This window comes from Periophthalmus magnuspinnatus, chromosome 1 (genome assembly GCF_009829125.3).
Source record: "Periophthalmus magnuspinnatus isolate fPerMag1 chromosome 1, fPerMag1.2.pri, whole genome shotgun sequence".
In the NCBI taxonomy this organism is placed as follows: Eukaryota; Metazoa; Chordata; class Actinopteri; order Gobiiformes; family Gobiidae; genus Periophthalmus; species Periophthalmus magnuspinnatus.
This window is the reverse complement of record NC_047126.1, coordinates 28185358-28210299: the sequence shown is the minus strand read 5'-3', so window position 1 is coordinate 28210299 and position 24942 is coordinate 28185358. Positions and strand designations below refer to the sequence as shown.

At 39.7% G+C, this 24942-nt stretch overlaps 1 protein-coding gene across 5 annotated transcripts in view; it reads left to right on the top strand.

The window, feature by feature from the left end:
• inpp4b (inositol polyphosphate-4-phosphatase type II B) overlaps positions 1 to 24942 on the top strand; it is a 244664-nt gene that overhangs the window by 199620 nt on the left and 20102 nt on the right. For all 5 annotated transcript variants that reach the window (XM_055221563.1, XM_033968695.2, XM_055221551.1 and 2 more), the window contains 4 exons: positions 10232 to 10546; positions 13719 to 13857; positions 19794 to 19966; positions 20385 to 20508. In XM_055221563.1, the coding sequence (XP_055077538.1) occupies positions 10232 to 10546; positions 13719 to 13857; positions 19794 to 19966; positions 20385 to 20508 (751 nt within the window). The remainder of the gene's footprint in view (positions 1 to 10231; positions 10547 to 13718; positions 13858 to 19793; positions 19967 to 20384; positions 20509 to 24942) is intronic.

Below are 24942 nucleotides of genomic sequence, written 5' to 3'. Positions count from 1 at the left end.
AATAGTGAGTGTCGACATTATATAAGTGTCAGTGACAAGTAATGACATTTTCTCCTGTAAAATCTCAAAACATGTCTAAAATGTTAAAGAGCTGCTACAGTTTAATAACAAATATAAAAGTTTACAACTCTGCTAAATATTTAGTCTGTACCTCACATCTAAAACAAAATCAAGCAGTTGTTCAAAACAGTTAGCTAAACAACAATGCAGAGGTAAAAAAAACAACAATGGCTTCATGGACAAAAATGAAGCAATAAAAAGCAAAGCAAACACATTTTGTCTGTTATGCTGCCCATGGTTCTGCCTCAATGCCACTCAGTCAGAATATCAAGGGCTTATGAAATACAATTACTTTGGCTTTGAAAATGTATTTTATTCTGGTAGAAGCATGGACACCTAATTATGTTCTTTTTTAAAATATAAAATTGTGTGTAATACTACCAACAATATTCTGGAATACACAGACAAGAAAAATAGGTTTATACAAAGCAGTTATCCTACAACAGAGATTGAAAATGCTTATGATCTTGTTCTTAAGAAACCATGGATTGAACAGTTAAAAAAGCCTCTTAAAAACAAAAACAGTTCTATTACCTGTATCACTTAGTATGCTTCTCACTCTGCAGCTGTAAAGGACATTTTTAAAAAGCCCTGGCACATCCTTACATCGGACCCTGAGCTCTCTGACACCTTCACCTCCTAAGAGACTACATTGTTCGTGCCAATGTCAGGCCCAAAGCCACACCCACTCAGACCCTGCTGATACTGTCAATGTGGCAGCTGTGCCCAGAGTAAGAACACCCATAAACTGTTTTTTTCAACATCCCAACAGTGGTAAGAAAATGCTCTTAAGGAGCGTAATAGCTTATACATCACATCACTCATTTACTGTGCTGTCCTTAAAACAAAGAAAAAGTGAACACAGAAGCTGATGTGCAGAAACGACAGAGCAAACCGGTGGCTACACATTTTAATGATGCCCACCATGATGTAAGTGCACTTTGCTTTGTTGGCATAGAGCAAGTCCCTCCTCCTCCTAGAGGAGGTGACCAAGACAAGCTTCTTTAAACAAAGAGAAGCTTATTGAATAGAAACATTGCAAACTCTTACACCTAAGGAACTTAACAGTGAACTTAATTTAAAAGTCTTCTTGTAATATAGAACTGAGTGTGGCCTGGTGTCTTGATGTATATATGAAATTATACAGCACAAATCAGATGGTGCAGATCGTGGAGGTTATTATTTCACACTCATCTATGTACCTATTGACTGTTTAGTTATATTTGCTGTTGGAGTCTTGGTTCTTTGCAGGTGAATTTAAACAATATACAGTAAAATTGTGTATCATCATTTTAGATTCATGACACTGACAATTTCTGTTACAGCGACCTGCTAACCACTGCTCATGGGTCCAAAAGCATGCTAGCACCAGTATGAGGTTGTCAAGGCAACGTGTGAAATTCCTCAGATGTCACAGCGTCAGACCTGCCCAGGAAGTGAGACTGCTTCAAAGAGAAAGATCCCCTTTCCTCCACTTCTTTTGGTTTTAGAGAAATACATTTTTTAAGGAGCTGTTTGTAAGATTTTTATTTTAAATTTCATTAACATGACTCATCTGTGTCCCCAGATATGAGGTAAACGTGTTCAAATACAATACAGCTGATTTATTCTTCATTACAAAAAATATTGGGCATGATGGCCAAATTGTTTGTTATAATTCAGTGTTTTGTTTCTCAAGACGATTATCCAATCAAATAGCAGAATGCGTCTTTCATTTGGGCAGCCAGTTTCACTCCTGAAATCAGTTGGTTTTAAACTAAAAGGACTCTCTCTGATCTGAAGTGTCACTACCTAAACCCCAGCACCTGCCTCCCATCATGAATCAGTGCTACTGCAGCCTCTGCAGCTCAGTGAATGAATGCTTGAGGTTCAGAGCTTTCACATGAGGCCTGTCCATAAACTGAGAAAAATGTGTGTGTCCTCCATCTGCAATTTTAGGCACTTGCAGCCCAGGTTCAGTTGTGATTGTGGTTCCTTTTTAAAAAACTTTCAGTGCCCAGGCTACAGTTTCTTTAAAGTGCATATGTCAGGTTAAACTACTCATTTGACTAAAACAGTTCGACTTAGATATTACAAAAAATGTACAATTTTTCCCAGTTTGGCTATTTTTAAGTAAATTTTGTTGAAATAATGTTTAAAGTACAATAAAAATGTGTTTCTTGTGTTTAAATTGTGCTGAACTTTTGGATAGAATTCTCCCTAATGTGATGCCATCAATATGAAACTCTCTGAAACCCTGCAATTTTAAAGTTTTTTTGTTTTTGTTTTACTTTCTTTGTAAATTGCCTCTTGATTGGTTTAAAACTGTAATTTATATTTACAAAAAGTATCATCCCACCAAATTAAGTAAAAATTGCACAATCTTCAAAACTTGTCATATGCACTTTAAAGTTTTCTCCAAGGCTCCTCTGATATTTCTGGTTGCTTCCTACTTCCGACATCTGCATAAATTCTGAGTGGTAGGCGTGGAAAACTTCACAAGGTTATCCACAATGCTACCCAGACTTTTGGCCCATCAAGAGTTCCATCCTTTTCCCGGACGCGCTGATTGCATTTTTTTTGTGTGTGTCTCTTTCTATATGGTGACGATTCCGTTGATGATAATTATAATAATAATTCGGCCTGATGATAATAACAGTGAAAAGGCAAATTGCTATGCAGTTCTCCGCCCTCTTAGCAGTGTCCAGGACAATGGTGATTTTTATTTTTAGCAATCTTGATAATGGTAACTAGGGACTCATCTGGTTTGTGATTGTCTGTGCATGGCTATGTCAAATTATATGTGATACAGAGGTCGTACTCACATCCATCTTCTTGGCTATTTGGGATTTTTTTTACCCCAAAAATATTGTTGTTTTTACAGTTTTTAAAGTAAAACTAATAATTATAGTTACACAGTTCCTCTCAGTTTTTTAACTTTTGGTCTTATAGTTTTAGGTCAGCATTAAACAACAGGGAGCCATGCGTTATGTCTTTTAAAATGGTAGTTTTTTCAGTTTAAAAGTAAAAACATAAAACTAACTGCGGTAGAAGACGTGACCAGGATGTGGTTGTTGTGGCAACTGAGGACCAAGCAGCATGGAGCTTCTATCAGGTGCTTCTTGTACAAAGTTTGTAAAGTTTGGATGGAGGAGCTGTATGAGCATGAATGGTTTAAAAGAGACAGGATGCGGCTCTTTCATACGTAATCTGATGGTGTTCTTATCACTGATGGTTTCAGCGCGGTAAGGACTTAACAGTACAGGTGCATTATGCTAAAAACAAACTTGAAATGATGTTGAATTGATGAGGATGAATTAAAAGGTTCCTGTTTTCTTTTGATGTGTTTATCAATCCACCATTTCCAGGAAAAAGACCAGAAGAATGTCCCTATAGATGTCCCTAGGTAAAGCTAGTCCTGTGAGAATAGGGCTTATCTTAAAACTTTTTTGCCAGTATTTGCTAACGTGTGCATTGTGTCATCATTATAAGTGCTGAACATTCCTCCATAAACATCCATGCAGACCCCCCCTCTGCATGATGCCACTGCACTGTATGAATTAGCACATGGTAGTTAGCCATCGGATTTCTCACTGACCGTGTTATAAAAGCCATTATTATAGCTTGTTATATGAACGATTACGCCTGAACGTCTGAGTCCTGTTGCTATGACAACTCCTGCCGGTCTTGTGGCGAGAGTGTTTACACTTCAGCGGCTAATCTTTATTGTTTAAACAATGAAAATGAATGAGCACCAGCTTCAAGTGTGTTATTAACAAACTGCACTCAATGGCAGTAGACGCAGCATGATTAAAAAGAAAACAATTGGCACTTTTTCTTAACACGTTTTCTTTTTCTATACGGTGTACACTGCTAAACCAACATGACGACTTACACACACCCTTGACTCACAGCAAGGGGTCATGTTTGATTTTACATATCAACGTAAAATATGCACAGTAGGCCAACCTTCTGCTTGCAAATGATACATGTAAAATGTATTATACAATGCAAAATAGGAAGAGGGGTCAAAATATTGTTTTTATTGGCTTTTGACATCTGTAGATATTATGTTATATGAAAAAAAGTTTTTGAGTGAACAAAATCTGCAGCAAAGCACATCATGGGTCAAGAATATTTTTTACAGCCATAGCCATGAATAGAGCATTTATTAGTTCCATATAAATCTGGACCATCATTTTTTTTAAAGTGGACTCCACTCGTAGCTGAGCGTAGTTTGAGTACTGAAGCTCATATTTGAGTTGTGGGATTGTAATTTAAACATAAAGCCACACTTTCTCATACACTTCCTCTTCATTGCTCTTGAAACTAAATATGGACACCCACATAGCTATATTAAATACATTAGCTCTGTGACCCGGTGGTTAACAAGTGCAAATACATTCTACGTCCTTTTAAATATAGTGTGTGGCTTTGTTCAATCATTTCAGGAGAAAAAATATGAATAATACATGCTGCCGTAGTGCAAATTAACATTGGGGTCAGATAGGCTTAGAGTTCAATTTGATTTTACATTTAGATTTTTTTCATGTAGTATTTTTGCCTGTAATCAAGCTCACACAGACAGCTCTGTTTTTTTAATACTGTTTACTTTACACCTTTGTCTAAAATTCACATAATAAAAGTGTGTGCAGAAATTCCCAGGCAATTACCCATGGCTTCTTATCCAGAGCAGGCTGCATCACATCATTGACTTACAGTAATGGAAGTCGTTTGGATCCCTGCAAGGCAATTAAAATGGATATGAATGAAATACAATGGTGTTTTAAGTGTAGCCGCTCGTTTGCTCCCTCTCCTTAAGCAATTATCAGATGGCCTTGTCACTGGGGAAAAGGGCTTTTGGATTTTCGAATCGAGTAGTGAGATTGTAATATTGCTGGGTTTCAGATGACATCTCAACATTCTATAGGCAAATAATATTTAATCCAGATGGGGGCAGATAAAATGTGTACAATATTGTTAGAATGCAATTTTTGGTTTGGCATTAATGGGTCTAGTCATTAATAGAAATTCTCAGGTTCATCGTTTGTGAATTTCTGTTCAAAGATGAGCTGTAGTTAATTTACTGAGAAATACAGTCACGGTTATCTCCCAGTTAGCGTCTTTGAGTGTCCCAAATGTGCTATAAAAGTTTGATGAATGATTATTATTGTGTTCTTAGTTTATATGCAAATAAAATATTCTTTTGGGTAACTTTGTCACTTTCTTATGAACAAAGTCCTGCTTAAATTTGGAATCACTTTTACAGCACATACATGTTTGAAGTTGTAGGGGAAACTTGTGTTGAAACTATGTAATATTATTCAGTATTAACTTCTCCATCACTTTCAGCACTTCCAGAATTGAGACGCTCTAATTATCACACGCAGAAAGTCCTCAGATCACATCACCCCTATCGTCACCCAGCTCCATGGGCTCCTGGTCCAACAACGTATCCACTTTAAACTCCTTCTACCATGGCCCCTCCATACATCCCCAACCTGATTCTGCCGCACCTTGTGTCCTACTCTCTGCTCCTCATCGGCTCCTCATCTGCTCCTCATCTTCTCCTCATCTGCTCCTCATCTGTTCATCTGCTCCTCATTTGCTCCCCATCTGCTCCCCATCTGCTCATCTGCTCCTCATCTGCTCTTCATCTGTGCTTCATCTGTTCTTCATCTGCTCCTCATATGCTCCTCATCTGCTCCTCATTTGCTCACCATCTGCTCCTCAGCTGCTCCTCATCCACTCCTCGTCTGCTCCTCATGTGCTCACCATCTGCTCCTCATTTGCTCACCATCTGCTCCTCATCTGCTCCTGATTTGCTCCTCATCTGCTCCTCATCTGTTCCTCATCTGCTCCTCATCAACTCCTCATCTGTTCCTCATCTGCTCTTCATCTGCTCCTCATCTGTTCCTCATCTGCTCCTCATCTGCTCCTCATCTGCTCCTCAGACTCTGCACAATGGGAGCTTGAGCCTTCAGACGCTCAGCACCCAGACTCTGGAATATGCTCCTTCTTCTCTCAAAAATGCACCTTTTCAAAGCTGCTTACGGTCTCTAATTTTAACTTTTGTGCTGTGTTTAACTGTTTATTTGCCCTGATTTTACTTTACTATTATTATTATTATTATTATTATTATTATTATTATTATTATTATTATTATTATTATTATTATTATTTAAAGGTTTAAAACTATAAGACACACCATAATCCCCAAGAGCACTTTGAGCCATATTGGTCATAGAACAGGCCGCAGCTCGTGGGATTAAGACTTTGTTGCTGTCATCATTTGTTACGCCAACCTGGCAACCACACATGGAGAATTGTTGGTGTATGACGTGAGATATGGATAAATAATTGCTTTAATTAGGCCGGGGCAATAATTCACGTAGAGCGGAGGACATTGTTTATGTGGTTAAGTGATTTTGTTTGTCAATTGTGGCAAATATTCTTTCACAGTTCAGTGGGTTGTCGATCCAGAGGCTAATTAAATTATCATTAAGCCCCGGGACATGGCTTCAAACAGAGCAGAGGCATTCTAAGGTACCCCATTATTGTTGTGCCATAATGTAATTTGTGTTATATAATCTCACAAGTACAACACATTTCAATGTAGAATAAACATACAGTATTTGTGATTCTAAATGACTTGTGGTACTATATGACAGTTTATGTGTAGCAATGATCAGCATTTTTAAGGTTAGAATAGAGATCACACACACAATAATGTTTAGTTTCTATAGGCAGAATGTTTTGAAATCAAGGCATTTATAAAAGTAAAAGTAGTAGTAGATCAAAAATCAATATCTCCAAAGATATTTTGGTAATACAACAGAAATGTGCTAAAACACATCTTTTTAATAGAGGTTAAAGTAACAGACATCAGTGAAAGGACTGGAAATGGTGTGCAGAAAGTTCACTTTATACCTTTGTTTGAAAGATAATAAGCAAGTTAGTTCCATTTTAATGTTTGATTTGCTCTGTTTAAGCATCTTGAGATGCCCACCTCTACAGTCTCAGTTGCAATCAGCAGAGTTTAAGGAGGGGGTATTAGACTTCTATGGAATATCAATTCCTAACACATAACATATTTAGATGATTGTGTTGGATGATTGTTTTGTTGGTTTGAAAATGCTGTATTTGCCAAAAACGTCATGATACTAAACACCTAAAATTCGCCCACAACCTCATTGCAAATAGACCTGCTAAACTGGGTAGTGCCTGGAGGATTAAAGAAAAGAGTGAGGGGGGAGAAGTGGCAGAGTCTAAAGACATAAGGAACAGTGTGATCGGTCTAACACTTTTAACTCTCCTCCTACAGCCAAGTGTTTGTAATCACAAACAGCTGGCTGTAATCAGGGAAGACCTGTGTAATGTCATATAGTACTTGTAATTGCAGTAGCCACTGGAGCACACACTTTCTTGCTGTGTTTGAATGTAAAGCTGCAAATTTACCCGATTAGCTCTAAAATTTGCAAAAAGGGACCTGGAACAGTAAGAAGACGATGCCTGTAAAACACCATACACAGTGTAGTAGCAAAAAAGTGGATTTAGTGTTTAGGCACTTTAGACTAGTTCTGGTGTAGATGTTTTTAATACTTGTTTGTACTTGGATTAACATTGTTCTTCAGTCACATTTTAGGCTCTGCGGCCCCCTTATCTAAATTGTTAGCAGTGTTTCCTCTTGGGCACTCACTCTAAAATAGGTTTGTATCTCCATCCTGATGACATCTACATAAAGCCCTCCTCCTGCACTAGGACATGTGTGGCCCGGGGATGCCTTCTCTTATCTGCTAGTTTGCTGACAACACTGCTTTTCTAAACTGCTCAGAATTCCCATCACAAAGCGGGGTCTGCGTGTGAAGAAGACTCGCGTAGTAAACATACACACTACTGTAATGACCTCACACCCGTCTTGTCGTAGAGGACTCAGATCCCATGTTTTCTTCCCTTTCCATTTTGTCGTTGGTAATAGAATAGCTCATTGCAGCGCTAACTCCATTACTCGTGAGGGCCCTCATAATTTTTTGATTCCTTGCTTCTGGGATCGTCATCGGCTTTACAGTAGCGGGTGCATTTGAGATCAAAGCGGGCGCACTCCTCTGAGAAGCCGACTGGAGGAGGAGTAATTGAATTGTTTGTTGTTTGTTGGTGTTTTCGTAGCTTGCTGGCACGGCTACGGTAATGGAGAGCAGCTATTTCACGAGAGGGGGAATGCATTTTTTCCCCTGTTTTTTTGTTTTTGTTTTTTTTTCCTTAGTCTGTAAATAGTTGCTCTGTCCCAGCTCCAATCTGAACTGTTCCTTTTTGTTTTTCCACCGGTGAAGTGACACTTGCTTCGGTCTCTCAATGGCCCCGTCTCCTTTGCTTTGCCAACACTAACATTTTCATTTGTGGTGCTGTCTTTGGCACAATAACTTTTTTGTATGTTTCTCACAATGTCTCTTTTCCCCAGACAGAACTATTTGTCCACACTCTAACATCACGATGAACACACAGTCTGTCTTCATTTTCTGTCAGCCTTATGGGATCACTGTAAAGCTTATAGTCCGTTTTAGAGTGCAGGTTTAGGCCTTTCGGGTCAGCAAAGTTTGGACAATAGATTAATGAACACAAAATAGATGGTGTGTTATTAATCAGTGAAACACAAAATGCAATATATTTGATCTGAAAATGTGCAATACAAAACAAAATATTCAGTCAAAGTGGGTGAAGTGTCTTGCCTAAGGACAGCATGGCAGATTGTAGACGTATCTCTGAAATAAACCATGTCAAAATTTAGTTAATGAAATTAATCAGGTATTGTTTTTTACAGAGACAAGCAACTTAAAAAATAAATGTATGTATTTATTTATTTATTTATTTTACAGGGCCTAGATAGAGCGTGGGTTCTGTTGCTTTGTGAGTGGAACCAGAGCAAAATTTCTGATTGAAAATAATGTAAAAACAGGACTAGAAAATGTGTTGATTTAAGTGTTTAAATTGAGATATGATAAGATATTTATTGCCCTAATAATGCTGGGAGCTCTACCTGTCTCTGTTAGGACATTTTTCTTGAAAATGCATAATCACTCTAAAAAGTCTGCACTAGACAGATGGACACACGCATTGATAACTATTCTGTTAATTTTAGGCCTATTATTTTCAAAGAAAATTGTATTACCTAAAATATATTTGGGTATATTACTTAAAAATATCATTTTCAAGATTTGTTCACATTAGTGTGGTACAACATGGGCATTAGATAAAGTATGAAGTCCAGATCCCTGTTAGTTTGTTTGAGCTCTGAGTAGAACACTCACAACACGTCTGTGGGAACTGGATATTCTTTACTATACGTTACCAAGGTGATAATCTCTCTTGTTCCTTATTTATATCTCATTGGCTGTGACCATAAACTGTATAAAGAACTGGACTAAGTTAGTGTGATGTCACCCATAGCGTTCAACTCCAGTCAGATTAAACTCATTGAGGCTAGAGGCTTGTGATTACAGGGGCAAATTTGGAGCAGAGTTCCATATTTGGAATGTCAAGCACGAGTATTATAGCAACTAAATAGCCAATCTGGAGCAAGATTGTTGAAGGTAACGGCCTTTCCCGCTCACACCGTGGCAAGAAATATAGCTATATATAAAATATAGCTCAGTTTTGCCAAGACCCAGTTAGCAAACCGTACCAAAAACTCTAAACGTAATGATGATCCTAACCCTAATCTTAACCTGTGAAAAAATATACTGTCAGAAATCAACATTTGGCTCACCACAAACATAAAGGCTGTTGTTTGGCATAAGTGTGTTATGAGGGAAAATGGTGGTATGATGCATCAACAGAAAGAGATGTGTTTTTATTATAATTTTAGATCTAAGTTAAGCTCTGTCTTCACAAAAATCAGTTTTTTAGACTTGGCAGTAGCAGCTCAGGTGAATAGAAAATCACTGTTTAAAAGTGGGTTGCCATGGTTGCCATGGTTGCCCCCTGATAAAATGCCGAGGTTTTATTGAGTCTGCCACAAACTTGCCACATTAATCTTATCTTATCCCATTCAACTGATAATGTATCTGCATAACCTCTATTCCACTATGGCATCCTCCAGCTCAGTGTTTATGTAAAGGGACTGGAAAATACCATGTCACATGAACGCCGTCAGTGATGTAACCATCTTTTTTCCTCTCTCTCTTCTTTGTCACAGACAGAGCAGTTTGTCCACACACTTAAAGACGAGTTGGTAAAGAGCGCTCTTCTGGCCCTGCATGCTGCGCGGCCAGGGTTCAGCTCTAAGAACCAGAGGCAGTCAGGCCAAGTGCACCACGGGTCCGACCACAATCAGAGCTCTCCCCAGACGCTTCCCACAGTCCACAGTCCAGCCACGCCGGCCACAGAGAGCCCCAAAGAGTGTAATAATGTGGAAGGATCACAAACCAACACAATAGGAGAGGCTGGAACTTTGCCCTCGAAGCAGCAAGACTCAATACCACACCATAAAGAGTACGACGACGAGGAATGGGCAAGTGTCACTGTCTTTAGCTTTTTTAAATAATTTTATTTTTGTTTGAAGTGTATATGACAGGTTAAACTGCTCATTTCACTAAATTGCAGCTGATGTCAACCTTCTCTGGGGTTGTGATGCTAACTGTAGACACTGCTCTGTTTGAAGCTCTGTTACTCAAGTTAGACTTTAATCTGAGTTTTTGTTTTTTTGGGGTTTTTTTTTTTACATCTGACCATAAATAACTGACTTAGCTGGAACTACAAGTGGACTAATTTGTGCTGTTGACACTCACTTTTTGTTGAAATCCAAATACCTAAACAGGACCATGAACGCTTGTATTGATCACAGGCTCCTGAAAGTGTGTTGTTTAATTCCATTTTATGTGCATTGTGTCACCATGGAAACTGCTGAACATTCGCCATAGGTAAACACGCAGAACTCCCACCAGCGTGCTGTCACTGCAAAGTCATTATATTTAATCCTATTTTATCCTATTTTTTTCTTGTTTTTTCTTGTTTGTTGGTAAGTTATAATTTTACTTCTTAGTTGAACATGGGCAGCACACACAGTTACCTAGCAACCCTACTGTAAACAAGGGCCAAAATGTATATGTATAAATATAAATAACTGTTATGCTGCATTCAGACCACAGTGTCAAAATTGTGTTGGATGCCTCTAGTTGGACTCCTTTGCATTTGAGGCCACATGCTTCATGGATGCCGTGGATGCACTTCGAAAAGAAAAATACTTGACACATATGCAAGGTGTCTGTTGCGGTCTCTGAGTGCCTTTGTATGTTTTGTTTTCCCAGTCTCTTAGTGAATGATGGCAGAACAGGTTGAGAGAGTGGCTTTAGTGCATCAATCAACATCGTACAGTTCTGGCCGCAGGCAAACAGCAACAATGAGGCCATCCTCTATTCCGTTTGATGTGGTGTTTGTGGCTACCGTCTTTCTCTCCTTCTTTCAGATGGTCACATCGCTACGTCAATGGGGCGTAGTCTCCGATTGGTTGACACGGCACGTCAAAAAAAGTAAAAAATAACGTTTTTTCAACTTTGGCGTCTGATGCATTAGATGTGTGAACAGAGCGTCCAATGCATGAGCACTCAAAACACACTGTGTCAACATCATATTAGCACCACGATAACGCTTGAAAACTCAACACCCTTGATTGGTCTGAATGCAGCATTATGTGTAGAATAATACAAATAAATACCAACACCTCTATTTTCTTAAATCAATGTTTAATCTGTCAGAAAAATGCTTTCTTAGGTATAAATTGTCCCAGCATTTTGGATGCTCCTCTGTGTTAATTACACAGGTAGAGATTTTCCATTTTAGAACTCAGCCCTAATTTCTATACTTTTGTACCTTTCTTTTCAACTTTTTTCCCACAAACTGCCACTTGACTGATGTAGAACTCTGATGAATATTTACTACAGGTACTATCCCACCAATATGAAAACCTGTCACATGCACTTTGAAGGGGACATATGAAATGTATGTGAAATCAGTGTATGTTATAATTGTGTTTCCTCATCATAAGCTTAATTATAGTTGTACTAATTAAGCTTATGATGAGCATTGATTGATGCACATTTGTGTAATCCTGTATTGTTATTGTCCCGTATTTGACCTACGCCCTTTCTTCGCCCATTGCTCAGTACTTATAAAATCAGACCCTGGGTCATGCATGTTCAAAATCTAAAATAACACATAGCCATTTTTTAAAAACACAAAATAAAATGTTAAATAAAAACAAGCAAATGAAAATCTACTGCTTTCAATGGTGATATACCACTATGAAGACGCCTGTCTGCTTGGCAGTTTTGAACACGAAGTCAATGGATCTATTTCTATTAAGCCATTTTTGTCAATATTGGCGTTAACCCTGAACTAAGTGTAAAATAATAATGTAAATATATTATATTCCAATGCTAAATACCTGAAAAAGAATACTATGTCTTCTTTAGGCCACACATTTACGGGGCCAAACATCTATGTAAGAACAGTATCTGCCACAACCACAGGAGGAATTTCACACAACTCATTTGAGATTTCAGTGGAAAATATAAGACAGGATTTCACTCTAATATACAGAATGTCTTTGTAAAGTAAATGTTATTATAGAGTGCAGGAGGTGAGCTCTGCAGGTTCACGAGCACAATCACAATGTGCATGTAGGGTAGAAGTATTTAAAGGTGCACTATGTAACTTTTGTGGTGAAGGTCCCACCAACAGCTTGTGTTCTACATTGTGGCATTTGATTTATCTGTTTATTGAGACAAGCATCAGACCAGGTTACAGGTCAGATCTATACAGGCAAGTTACCAACCAAAGCAATAATATCTCTATGGAGACAAATAAGGACCTTAAACCAGAGAAGTTACATTGTGCACCTTTAAATGTAAATGTATCTTTGTGAAACATTCGATGACTCTATGAATCTTATTTATTAAGTGAGTTTGAACTTAATTTATAATCAAACAAGAAATCTGTGTTTTGCAAAAGTACAATATTTGGTACAAACATTAGCTTGTTAGTATTCTGAAGCAATTACTCCCTTGAATTCTGATTGGTATGACAGTATTTTATAGTAATCCTATTAATTGCATCTATTGATCACTGCGAGGGAGTAGACAATTCCATGTATGTAATTCATGTATAGATCAGTTAAAGGCCCCATATTTCATTCACAAATATTTAACACACAAACCCTGCACAATTAGGCTGGATCATCTTAAAGAGAAAACACTCTATTCCACTTTGTGATGTCACATGGTAATACACAGGCATTCCACTGTGTTTTTAAACTCCATACACCTTCACTAGACTCATTTTGGACCATTTTAGCCCTGGGATTACCCATATCTACTGATGAAAAGGTAAAAAGTAGCTGTTCACTTAAAAACTACCACCTAATGACATCACAAGGTGGAACAGGGCATTTTGAGCTTTGGAGACAGACTAATAATAAAGGGTTAGTCAAACATCTGTGAGTGAATGTATTGATAACAACATTTTGAGATGATTTAAAGCTCACACGAGGCAATTTTGCATAATATAACATCTTTAAGAATTTATTTCCAGTAGGATATTCTTTTGCATATTTTAATTTTAGGCATGATGAAAAATGCATTGAGTGGATGTGAATTGACTGCTCATGGTGTATTTGGCTGTTGTAGGACAGAGTGTGGGCCAGTGTAGCCAAATGTCTCAACTGTGTGATTGCCATGGTGGATAAACTCCAAGAAGAGGAGAAGAGCAAGCAGGACTCAGCCCCAGAGAAGCAGCTCGCGGACGTCATCACCTCACACAACCCTGGTAAACACGTACGCCCTCACTGGATATAGGCTAAATTATGAATTATGAATTATGTATTATGAACACTGAGGTTACAAGGACTGTACCTGATTTCAGGACGATCAGGTCCTGACGATCAGGTCCTGACGATCAGGTTTTAGTTTGAACTTTTAGCCCCACCCACTTTGTCCTTTCTGCCACTATGATATTGCACCATGACACAGAAACTACTAGTGTTATGCAGCTGTGTCCTCGTTTCCTTATAGTTCTCCCATCTCTGCCTACTATTTACTTTTTTGAAAATGTACCATGACAGACAATCAGGTGTGGGAGTGTCTAGTGTCAGACAGTTGGTTTCCCATGATTCTTAAGTAGGGATGCACCAATACGATACTGGTGTCAGACATCGGTATCAGTTTATATCGGACGTAAACAGGTACTTCAAGCTTAAAGTATCAGCAATGGTATCAGAACAACAAAACCTGTATCAGTGAATTCATATTCTTAATGTGTCAAAAAAGGTGTCCCTGTCAGTAGCTTCTTATTACCAAAGAAAATGAGTCTTTCTTCTTATTTAGCAGCTTTTACCTTACAATATGTGAATAATTTTAGACTCTTACCAGTGTTTTACCATAAGAAAGAATGTCAGAAATTAAAAGTATCAGCTCTCGCATGTGATCACAGACTTGTTTGGGGTCAGTGTATTTAAATGTGACGTCATGAAACTGCACATTTGTCACAAGGATTGTAATGCATGTTACTCCGTATACCAGGAACGCTCATACAAAAACATTCATATTCCTAATTGAAAACCAGCTTGATCGGACCAACTGCCAACTGTATATCTGTGCCAACAAATACCCTAAACATTTTCACTCTGGAATTAAGAGCGACCAGTGTGCATTTCAAAACTCATTTGTTCTGTGTCTGCACCAAGTCGGAGGTTCCCTGTTGTTTAAGCATTAGCAAAGTAGAATGAGAAAACATTGCCAGAGAATTGGATAAAAGCTGTATTTGATATGCAGAGCCATCCAGTGTTGACCACGCCTGCCCTTTCCTGAAATGTGGCCTTCAGCTCGAGTCCAAAGAAGTGTCCTGCCTGTTCCAGCTGCCAACTGGCATCAAGCAGCTGTATTAGGCTCACGCAGTGGGTGTGGGAGAGACAGCTCATAGATAAATGCACTCACTATGTCATTGTCCTCGGGTAGATAGGCTCATTGTAACTAATTGTTGCACAAAGAATGCCATTGCAGAAGGCCCTTTGTGTTGATGTGTGAGATCTTCAGTATTCTTCTCAGGAGCCACATTTCTCTGCATTGATTGTGTTACTTGTTGCTGCATTCTGCTTTCGTGTTCGGTAAAATAGACTCCTTGATGGTTCTTTCCGCAGCTCCTTCCACAGTCACGCCCGCAGTACCCTTTGTGAATCTGGTGTTAGGGCACGGTGGGTTAAATATGTTTCCCAGGAACACCTCTTTCATCCCTTGCCTTGAAAACTATTCAGCAGCCGGTTTGCTAGATCATAGTCTTTTTACTACAGTTACAGCATAATTCCAGCATATTGATGGAGGCTGTGCTTCTTGGATGTGTGTCCCTGTGTGTTAGAATTGGCTGGTTAGGCCCTGTGTGCGCCCTGGTGCTTAGTGCAGAGATAAGATGACCCCTGTGACTCCCTTATTAAGATGCAGTGTGGCCTCAGAGAAAGTGCTCATCTGCTTGTCTAAATACAAACATGGCAGCAGTAATGACATTGGCTTTATCTCCTGGAGGGGCCGCAGGCTTTTGATGACAATGCATTGTGGGTATTGCGCTGTTTGGACAGGTGCGCTGCTGAGGAGGTGACAGCTGGACTTGTGGTTGCTGCCTCTGTGTGCCGCTTTGCTATTTGTCCAATGAGATAAGAGCTGATTCCAGTGACAGGGCAGCCTATATTTTCTATACAGTAGTTCTCACATATATGAAGATATTGTTGTGTGGGGGACGTGTGACAGTGTTCTTAGCTCCATATACATGAATGAGCTGAAAAGATTTTGCAATTTAGTAAAGCAACACTGCCTCCTGTTGGCGCCTCAGAGGAATACTATTTTCATTTTGAAATCTGAGAAATGCATAGAAAAGCTATATCCACTCTTATGTAACTTGAAGCACTTTGGACAACTGAAGTTGTTTTAAATGTGCTATATAAATTAAAACACAAACAAAAAATAAAAGTTTTAACATTATTCATTAGGGCCCAAAAACAAATGTACAAACGGGGTGAGGAAAATCTAATAAATCAAGCAATAACATCGTTCACACAGGTATCAAATATTAGAGTGTAGTGAGCGGCTTAGTAGCACTACTTTATTTTCATTGCTGCAGGACATGTAAAAAATTATATTTCGGTCCTGCCGTAAAGCATACAGGACGTCGGATTGAGTGAATCACGCATCATAATCTTTTAACTTCTGCTCCAACAGTTTTCATCAAAACACTTCAAACTTGGCCAAATGACACAAAACCAATGTGCAATACAATATTATCAATTAAATTTTAAATAAAATGTTGGGTGTTGGTCAAAGTGTTTTTTCAAGAAATTCTATATTTTTGGAAAAATGTTAATCTTTCACAGATGTTGTCAGATTTGAACGAACCCAATGAAGTACAAATATGCTTTTGTGAGCTGAATGCAATGTAATGCAAATTAGGGCTCTTTTAGCATGGTGCTATAGTGCCCACTTTAAAATTTTCTTTAAAAAATGTATAGAGGCCAATCTATTTGTTGTGGACTTGTGAAAGAGGCTGTTCACAATGGGGAACAATGTGTCACATGATTTTATGTTTTATTGTTTGAAAGTAAAAAATGAAAGAAAATGTGGAGATTACTATTATTTTTAAAAATAGGAGGAGGCAGAGCCTAATTTTTCATATTAGACACATAAAATTAAGCAGGTACTTTGAGCCTCTTGAGATGGACAAATAAGAATATTATGGCCCCTCCCCAAACCATATTGGGTCGAACTTGAGTCGTCCAAAATCTAGACCTCATACATTAACAAACTTGCCTAGGGTTTTGATCCGACAGACTCCAAACTGAGACGACGTCATCAGAACATATCTGGGATCAACAATTGTTAAAAGAATTTACCTATGCTTCAGGGTGTGATCATATTGAGCTCTTACTTAAGTAGCCATTTTGAAAGTATAAAAATCGCTGTAACTTTTGCTTTGTCAGACCTGGAGGGATCCAATTCAATTCAATTCAATTTATTTGTAGTCATTGTCACAGAAGAACAACGAAATTGCGTTTGGAGCATTCCATAAAGTGTTAACCCATAAATAATAAATACCCCTTAAACCCAAGTGTAAACACTGACCCAGTGTGGCTTCAGTACAACATGAGACAGTTCTTGTAGCAGCATGATGGTGTCAAGTAAGGTGCACAAAACAGGGACATATAGACAGGGACCAGAGAATGATGACAAAATGCAACAATGCAACCAGTTCAGTGTTATTAAGAGTTGGATGTGGTTTTTGTCCGTGAGAGGGGGGCCGAGGGGGGCTGAGGGGGGCCGAGGGGGGCCGAGAGGGGCCGAGAGGGGCCGAGAGGGGCCGAGAGGGGCCGAGAGGGGCCGAGAGGGGCCGAGAGTCGCCTGGTCCCATGTGCAGAATTTTGAACAAAAAGACTAAAGAAGACCACATCCTATCCATATTTGCATGGCCACGCCTCAAAAATGGGAATGAGGGTCAATGGGAAGTGAAGTTTGTAATAATCCAATGACATTTGGTACACTCCTTCTTTATATGCAGGGATGTGAAGAATGCTTTGAAAATGTATTTAGTTACAGAATATTGAATAGCTGCATTAAAATGTATTTTGTAACAAATTCTGATACAGAGTGATGTATTCTGAATATTTAATAATAATAATAATTATTATTATTATTATTATTATTATTATTCAACACTGTGCACCACAAGCGCAGTGCGTTATATTTTTAAAGTGGCCATTTTTAAAGTGTAAAAATCCCTGTAACTTTTGCAAAAATTGTCAGATCCCGACAAACCCAATGTAAAGTTGTATTTTGATGAACTTGATGTAAGGATATGTAAATTAAACTTGGCTCTCCAGTGCCACTTACAGTTATAATGGGATGGAAATAACATGTTTGAGTGTTTTTATCCGACGGACTCCAAACCTAGGCAGCATCATTGGGACATATCTGTGATCAAAAGTTGTTCAAATAAATTACATAAGTCTTAGGGTGTGCATAAGGTGCTCTTAATGAAGCAGCAATTCTGAAAATGTAAAAATCCTTGTAACTTTTGCAAACATCACCGGATATAAACAGATATATCACTATGTCAGTGACCTTGACATAGTGATATGTGATTTAAACTTCTACCTTTAAACATGGCTCTCCAGCGCCCTCTGCAAAGTTAAATTGGAAACTTTTTTTCCAATGTGACAAAGACAAATTTGAATCAAACATCAAGCCAGGGTTGAAAGGCAGCCCTCCCACTCAAGTGCAAGGACAGTTTTAATTTACAGTTTTCATTGTCTTTCTGTCTAGTACTGCACTGGTATTAGGTGTTTTGTATTTGCATATTATTAGTTAGTCATTTTAATGTTTAGATTGAAAGTAAGACCCATTGATTGATTTTAAAAATATAAATGCAATACCTGTGTTGCACTGTACTTGGGCCAGGTCATTTTTGAAAAAGAGATTCTTAAGCTCAATAAGTTTTAACTTGGTTTAATAAAGGTAAAAGAAATATCTGCTGTACACTCAGTTGTTTACAAGGAAACCAAATTCCAGTCACATTCATTTCACATTATTTTCCTGTTAGATACAAATTCCAAATTAGCACATTTTAATTACATGTTCTGGTATGTTCACTATGTTCATTCACTTGCCCTTCTCATTTCCAGTCACTGTTTTTATTCCTCAGTTTGCCAAACAGGTTTTCGCTTTACGTGTCATTTTTGGAATACTTTGTGATAGGGTGCAACACTGCAAATAGTTTTGAACTTGCAACTGTTTTGACTGTTGGAATAATCTTCCTGCACATATTCACTCTATGACTTCTTTTCAGTTGTTTCAAAATGCCCTTTTATTGCATCTTCAAAATATCTGTCATTGTTTTTAGTTTATTTACTGTAAATAATCCTGCTAATGTACAAAGCAAATCAGTTACTTAATGTAATTATGCTGGGTGTGGGGGTGATTGGTAAGAGCTTCTGTGTGTGCGGGTCTGAGTATTGTGTTAAAATCTGTTTGTTAGGCCCGAGCCCATACAGGGCGTAGGGCCTATTGCAGTCTGTTTTCACAAAGTTGCGTGCTTCGCACCTTTAATTCTTGTTTTGTTTTTCATATTTCACTTGGACACTGCTGTCTGTTGTTAAACTTGAGGACCGAAAATTTAGTTTTCCGAAGTGTTACCAAATTTGACACAAAATTCCATTGGGTCATCCCAATCAAGAAAGTCAATCAGACCCATGTGGTGTTTTGCATCGTGTTGCCATGGCGATGCGCCAAGCTGCCAATGTTATCCTAATGGGAATGCTTTCAAATTTTCCCATTCATCAGAAAAATATTAGTTTCATGGAATAATGTGAAAATTGGCACAATGACTCTTCATGTCATCCTGATCAAAAAAGTCAATTGGAACCATGTCATTTTTTTCACTGAGTTGTCATGGCGATGCGCAAAAAAGCCCATGTTATCCTAATGGGAAAATTTCCAAACTTTTATACATTTCAAAGTCTTGTAACAAGTTATTACCTTCAATGAAGAACATGAAATTTCTTCCAGTTATTCTTCAGGTCGTCCCCGTCAAAAAAGTCAGACGAGTCGGCTTTAATTCTTGTTTTGTTTTTCATATTTCACTTGAACACTGCTGTCTGTTGTTAAACTTAAGGACTCAAAAAAACATGTCAAACAACATATGCCTCATCTTGGTTGTGTGCTGCCCAGGAGACTGGAAGGAGCAGCTGAGCCCACTGGTCAGCAGCCTACAGGAGTGTGTGAAGGAGGTGGTGGATCAGGCCAAGACAGCCATGACTTTTGTGCTGCTACAGGAAGCAGCCTGCAGCGTTCCACAGGGTTTTCTCCTCCAGACACGCAGGGATGTAGTCTTCAGTCAGGCGGTGGGTATAACACTCAATCTTAAGATCGAGTCTTGTTATTTTTAATACAATTCTTTTCAAACTATGAACAAAGCCACACACACAGCTTTTGGACAGGATACTCTCTCTGTGAGAGCCAGTAAGATCTATTCTAAGGTAAGGTCTTCGTATTCATATACAGAAATGCCCCTCACTGCTATGCTCAGATACTCATCTCAAAACTGTGGCTGAGAGCAAACCTGTCATCTATGACAAAAACTTTTTAACATTTCCTTACGTTGTCTTTGTTGCCTACCCAGGGGCTGTGGACTACCATTAATGTGCATTGTTTCTATTAAATAAATAAACTGTATATTACACTAACAGATATATTGTTAGTGTAATATACTCAGTGATGCCTCTGCACCTGATAAACTCAGTGTAAATGTCTGTGTTTCAGATGGCTGCTCTGGTGTGTGGCTTTATCATGAAGCTGTATGCAGCAGTGCAGGACAAGGGCTTCCTGCAGCAGCTGCAGCTGGCAGGCTTGGTGGCCCAGTTTGAGAGCCTGCTCAGCACCTACAGTGAGTCACATGTCATATGTATGTGTGTGAGTGTGTGTGTGTATATATGTGTGTGTATGTATATATATATCAAATTCTTTTCAGCCTATACTGAACTGAATAAACTACAAAGACGTGATATTTAATGTTCAAACTGATAAACTTGATTGTTTTTATGCAAATATTCACTCAAGCTGGGACAGGGGCAACAATAAATGGGAAAGTTGAGGAATGCTTAAAATACACCTGTTTAGAACATTCCACTGGTGAACGGGTTAATTTGAAACAGGTGAGTGTCATGATTGGATATACAGTGAGGCAAATAAGTATTTGAACACCCTGTGATTTTGCAAGATCTCCAACTTAGAAATCATGGAGGGGTCTGAAATTTTCATCTTAGGTGCATATCCACTGTGAGAGACATAATCTAAAAAAAAATCTGGAAATCACATTGTATGATTGTAAAAATCCACCACTCCACTTATTATCCTAAATTAGAAGCACCTGTTTGAGGTCGTTAGCTGCATAAAGACGCCTGTCCACCCCATACAATCAGTAAGACTCCAACTACTGACATGGCCACGACCAAAAAACTGTCAAAATGCACAAGAGACAAAATTGTAGACCTCCACAAGGCTGGAAAGGGCTACGGGGCAAATGTCAAGCAGCTTGGTAAAAAAAAAAGATCCACTGTTGGAGCAATTATTAGAAAATGGAAGAAGCTAAACATGAAGATAAACATGTCAATCTCCCTCAGACTGGGGCTCCATGCAAGATCTCACCTCGTGGGGTCTCAGTGATCCTAAGAAAGGTGAGGAATCAACCCAGAACTACACGGGAGGAGCTAGTCAATGACCTGAAAAGAGTTGGTAGCACCGTTTCCAAGGTTACTGCTAAGACGTCATGGTTTAAAATCATGCATGGCACGGAAGGTGTACATGTCCAGGCCCGTCTTAACTTTGCCAATAGCCATATGAATGATCCAGAGCAGTCATGGGAGAAAGTCATGTGGTCAGATGAGACCAAAATTGAACTTTTTGGTCTTAATTCCACTCGTCATGTTTGGAGGAAGAAGAATGATGAGTACCATCCGAAGAACACCATCCGTACTGTGAAGCATGGGGGTGGAAACATCATGCTTTGGGGGTGTTTTTCTGCACATGGGACCAGGCGACTGCACTGTATTAAGGAGAGGATGACCGGGGCCATGTATTGTGAGATTTTGGGGAACAACCTCCTTCCCTCAGTTAGAGCATTGAAGATGGGTCATGGCTGGGTCTTCCAACATGACAATGACCTGAAGCACACATCCAGGATAACCAAGGAGTGGCTCCGTAAGAAGCATATCAAGGTTCTGGAGTGGCCTAGCCAGTCTCCAGACCTAAACCCAATAGAAAATCTTTGGAAGAACAGCTTGTTTCACAGCGACAGCCCAGAAATCTGACTGATCCAGAGAAGATCTGTGTGGAGGAGTGGGCCAAAATCCCTCCTGCAGTGTGTGCAAACCCGGTGAAAAACTACAGGAAATGTTTGACCTCTGTAATTGCAAACAAAGGCTACTGTACCAAATATTAACATAGATTTTTTCAGGTGTTCAAATACTTATTTGCAGCAGTAACATACAAATAAAATATTTTTAAAAAATCATACAATGTGATTTCCAGATTTTTTTTAGGTTATGTCTCTCACAGTGGACATGCACCTAAGAGGAAAATTTCAGACTCCTCCATGATTTCTAAGTGGGAGAACTTGCAAAATCACAGGGTGTTTATATACTTAATTGCTTCACTGTAAAAGGAGCATCCCTGACGGGCTCAGTCATTCACAAGCAGGGATGCGGCGAGGTAGCAAATAGTCCAACAGTCTAAAAACAACTTTTCTCAATGTACAATTGCAAATAATTTAGGGATTTCATCATTTATGGTCCATAATATCATCAAAAGATTCAGAGAATCTGGAGAAATCTCTGCACATGAGCAGTAAGGCCGAAAACCAACATTGAATGCTCGTGACCTTCGACCCCTCAGGCGCTACTGCATTAAAAACAAACATGAATGTGTAAAGGATATTACCACATGGGCTCAGGAACACTTCAGGAAACCATTGTCAGTTTTCACAGTTTGTCGCTACATCTCCAAGTGCAAGTTAAAACTGTACCATGTAAAGTGAAAGCCACATATCAACAACACCCAGAAACACCACCGGCTTTTCTGGGCCTGAGCTCAGCTGAGATGGACTGACACAAATTGGAAAAGTGTGCTGTGGTTTGACGAGTCCACATTTCAAATTCTTTTTGGAAATCATGGACATCATGTCCTGCAGGCCAAAGAGGAAAAGGACCATCCGGATTGTGATCAGCGTAAAGTTCAAAAGCATCTGTGATGGTCTGGGGGTGAGTTAGTGCCCATGGGGAACTTGCACATCTGTGAAGGCATCATTAATGCTGAAAGGTACATACAGGTTTTGGAGCAACATATACTGCCATCCAAGCAATGTCTTTTTAAGGGACGTCCCTGCTTATTTCAGCAAGAAAATGCCAAGCCACATTCTGCATGTGTTGCAACGGCGTGGCTTTGTAGTAAAAGAGTGCGGGTACTAGACTGTCCTACTTGCAGTCCAGACCTGTCTCCCATTGAAAATGTGTGGCACATTGGAGAGAGAGAGAGAAAGAGAGTGAGAGCAACCATGGAGGCCATGAGGAACAATACCCACCATGGAAACAACACTTAAAGTCTAAGAGAGAAGTGAGCCAACTGTCAGAGGCCCAGAGAGGTGCAATGAAAAAACAAGTACCCAAGAGGTACAGCCAGATGGCCATACCTGAAGCACTAGAAACTGCCAAATAAATGCTTCAAGCCTTGGCCGGTTGCCTAAAGAGGTACACACGAGATAATGAAGCCAGACAAATAAACTGTCTGTTCGCAACACAACCGGTGAAAGTGTACGCTCAATGGCAGGGTAATAACACCAGAGCAGACCCACCAAGGCTGGAAACCGAACAGTACTGGAAAGGCATATGGGAGAAGGAGGCAGCATATAACAGTGATGCACAGTGGCTGGTGGCTCTGAGAGAAGACCACAGTGGCAGACATCCAGCAAAGAGTCTCAGGTATGAAAAACTGGACAGCACCAGGCCCTGACATGATCCATGCCTACTGGCTAAAGAAGCTCACTGCTCTCCATGAGCATCTGGCAGCACAAATGAACCAGCTGCTAATGGATGGGACTCATCCTGAATGGCTAACCAAAGGGTGTCCAATCCTGATCCAGAAGGATAAGAGGGCACATGGATCAGTACATGAGCACAGCACAGAAGGGTGTTGGCAAAGATACCAGGGGAGCCAAACACCAGATCCTGGTAGACCAAACAATCGCTCGAGACTGCACATGCACAACCTGTCCCAAGCTGCGCACTGCCTAGGTTAATTACAAGAAAGCCTACGACTCAGTGCCACACACATGGATCACTGAATGCCTGGAGCTTTACAACATCAATGGGACTCCAAGAGCCTTCATTGCAAACTCAGTGAGATTGTGGAAAACCACCCTTTAGGCCAATGGCAAGCCACTTGCACAACTGACCATTAAATGTGGCATATACCAAGGAGATGTCCCCACTGCTGTTCTGCATAGGTCTGAACCCCCTCAGCCAAATCATCAACAACACTGGCTATGGGTACCAACTCAGGAATGGAGCCACCATCAATCACCTCCTCTACATGGATGACATCAAGCTGTACCTTAAGAATGAGCGAGACATCGGCTCACTGATCCACACCACCAGGATCTACAGCACAGACATTTGAATGTCATTCAGGCTTGAGAAGTGTAGTCGGAGAGAATGAAGTCCACACAGAAGGGATCTTACTCCCAGAAGGAACAATAGCAGATATCGAGTACAGTTACAAGTACCTTGGTATCCCACAAGCAAATGACAGCCTTGAAGAGGAAACATGGAAAGCAGCCACGGCCAAATACCTCAGACGAGTAAGGCAAGTCCTAAGGAGTCAGCTCAATGGCAAGAACAAGATCCAGGCAATAAACAGCTACGCCCTGCCAGTAATCAGATACCCAGCAGGAATCATAAGCTGGCTAAAGGAGGAGATACAGACCACAGATGTTAAGACCCGAAAGCTCCTGACTATGCATGAGGTGTTCCATCCCAAATCCAGCATCCTGAGACTGTATGTGAGCCGTAAGGAAGGAGGCCGAGGACTAGTGAGTGTGAGAGCCACAGTCCAGGATGAAAGATCCAAGATCCATAAGTACATCAAGAACAAGGCCCCAACCAATGATGTGCTCAGCGAATGTCTCAGACAGTGGAGTGCAAAGGAAGAGGTGCTTGAGGAACCATCACGGGAGGACAAGCCCCTGCACGGGATGCACCACCGGAACATAACTCAAGTGGTTGATATTAAGAAATCCTACCAATGGCTTGAGAAAGCTGGACTGAAG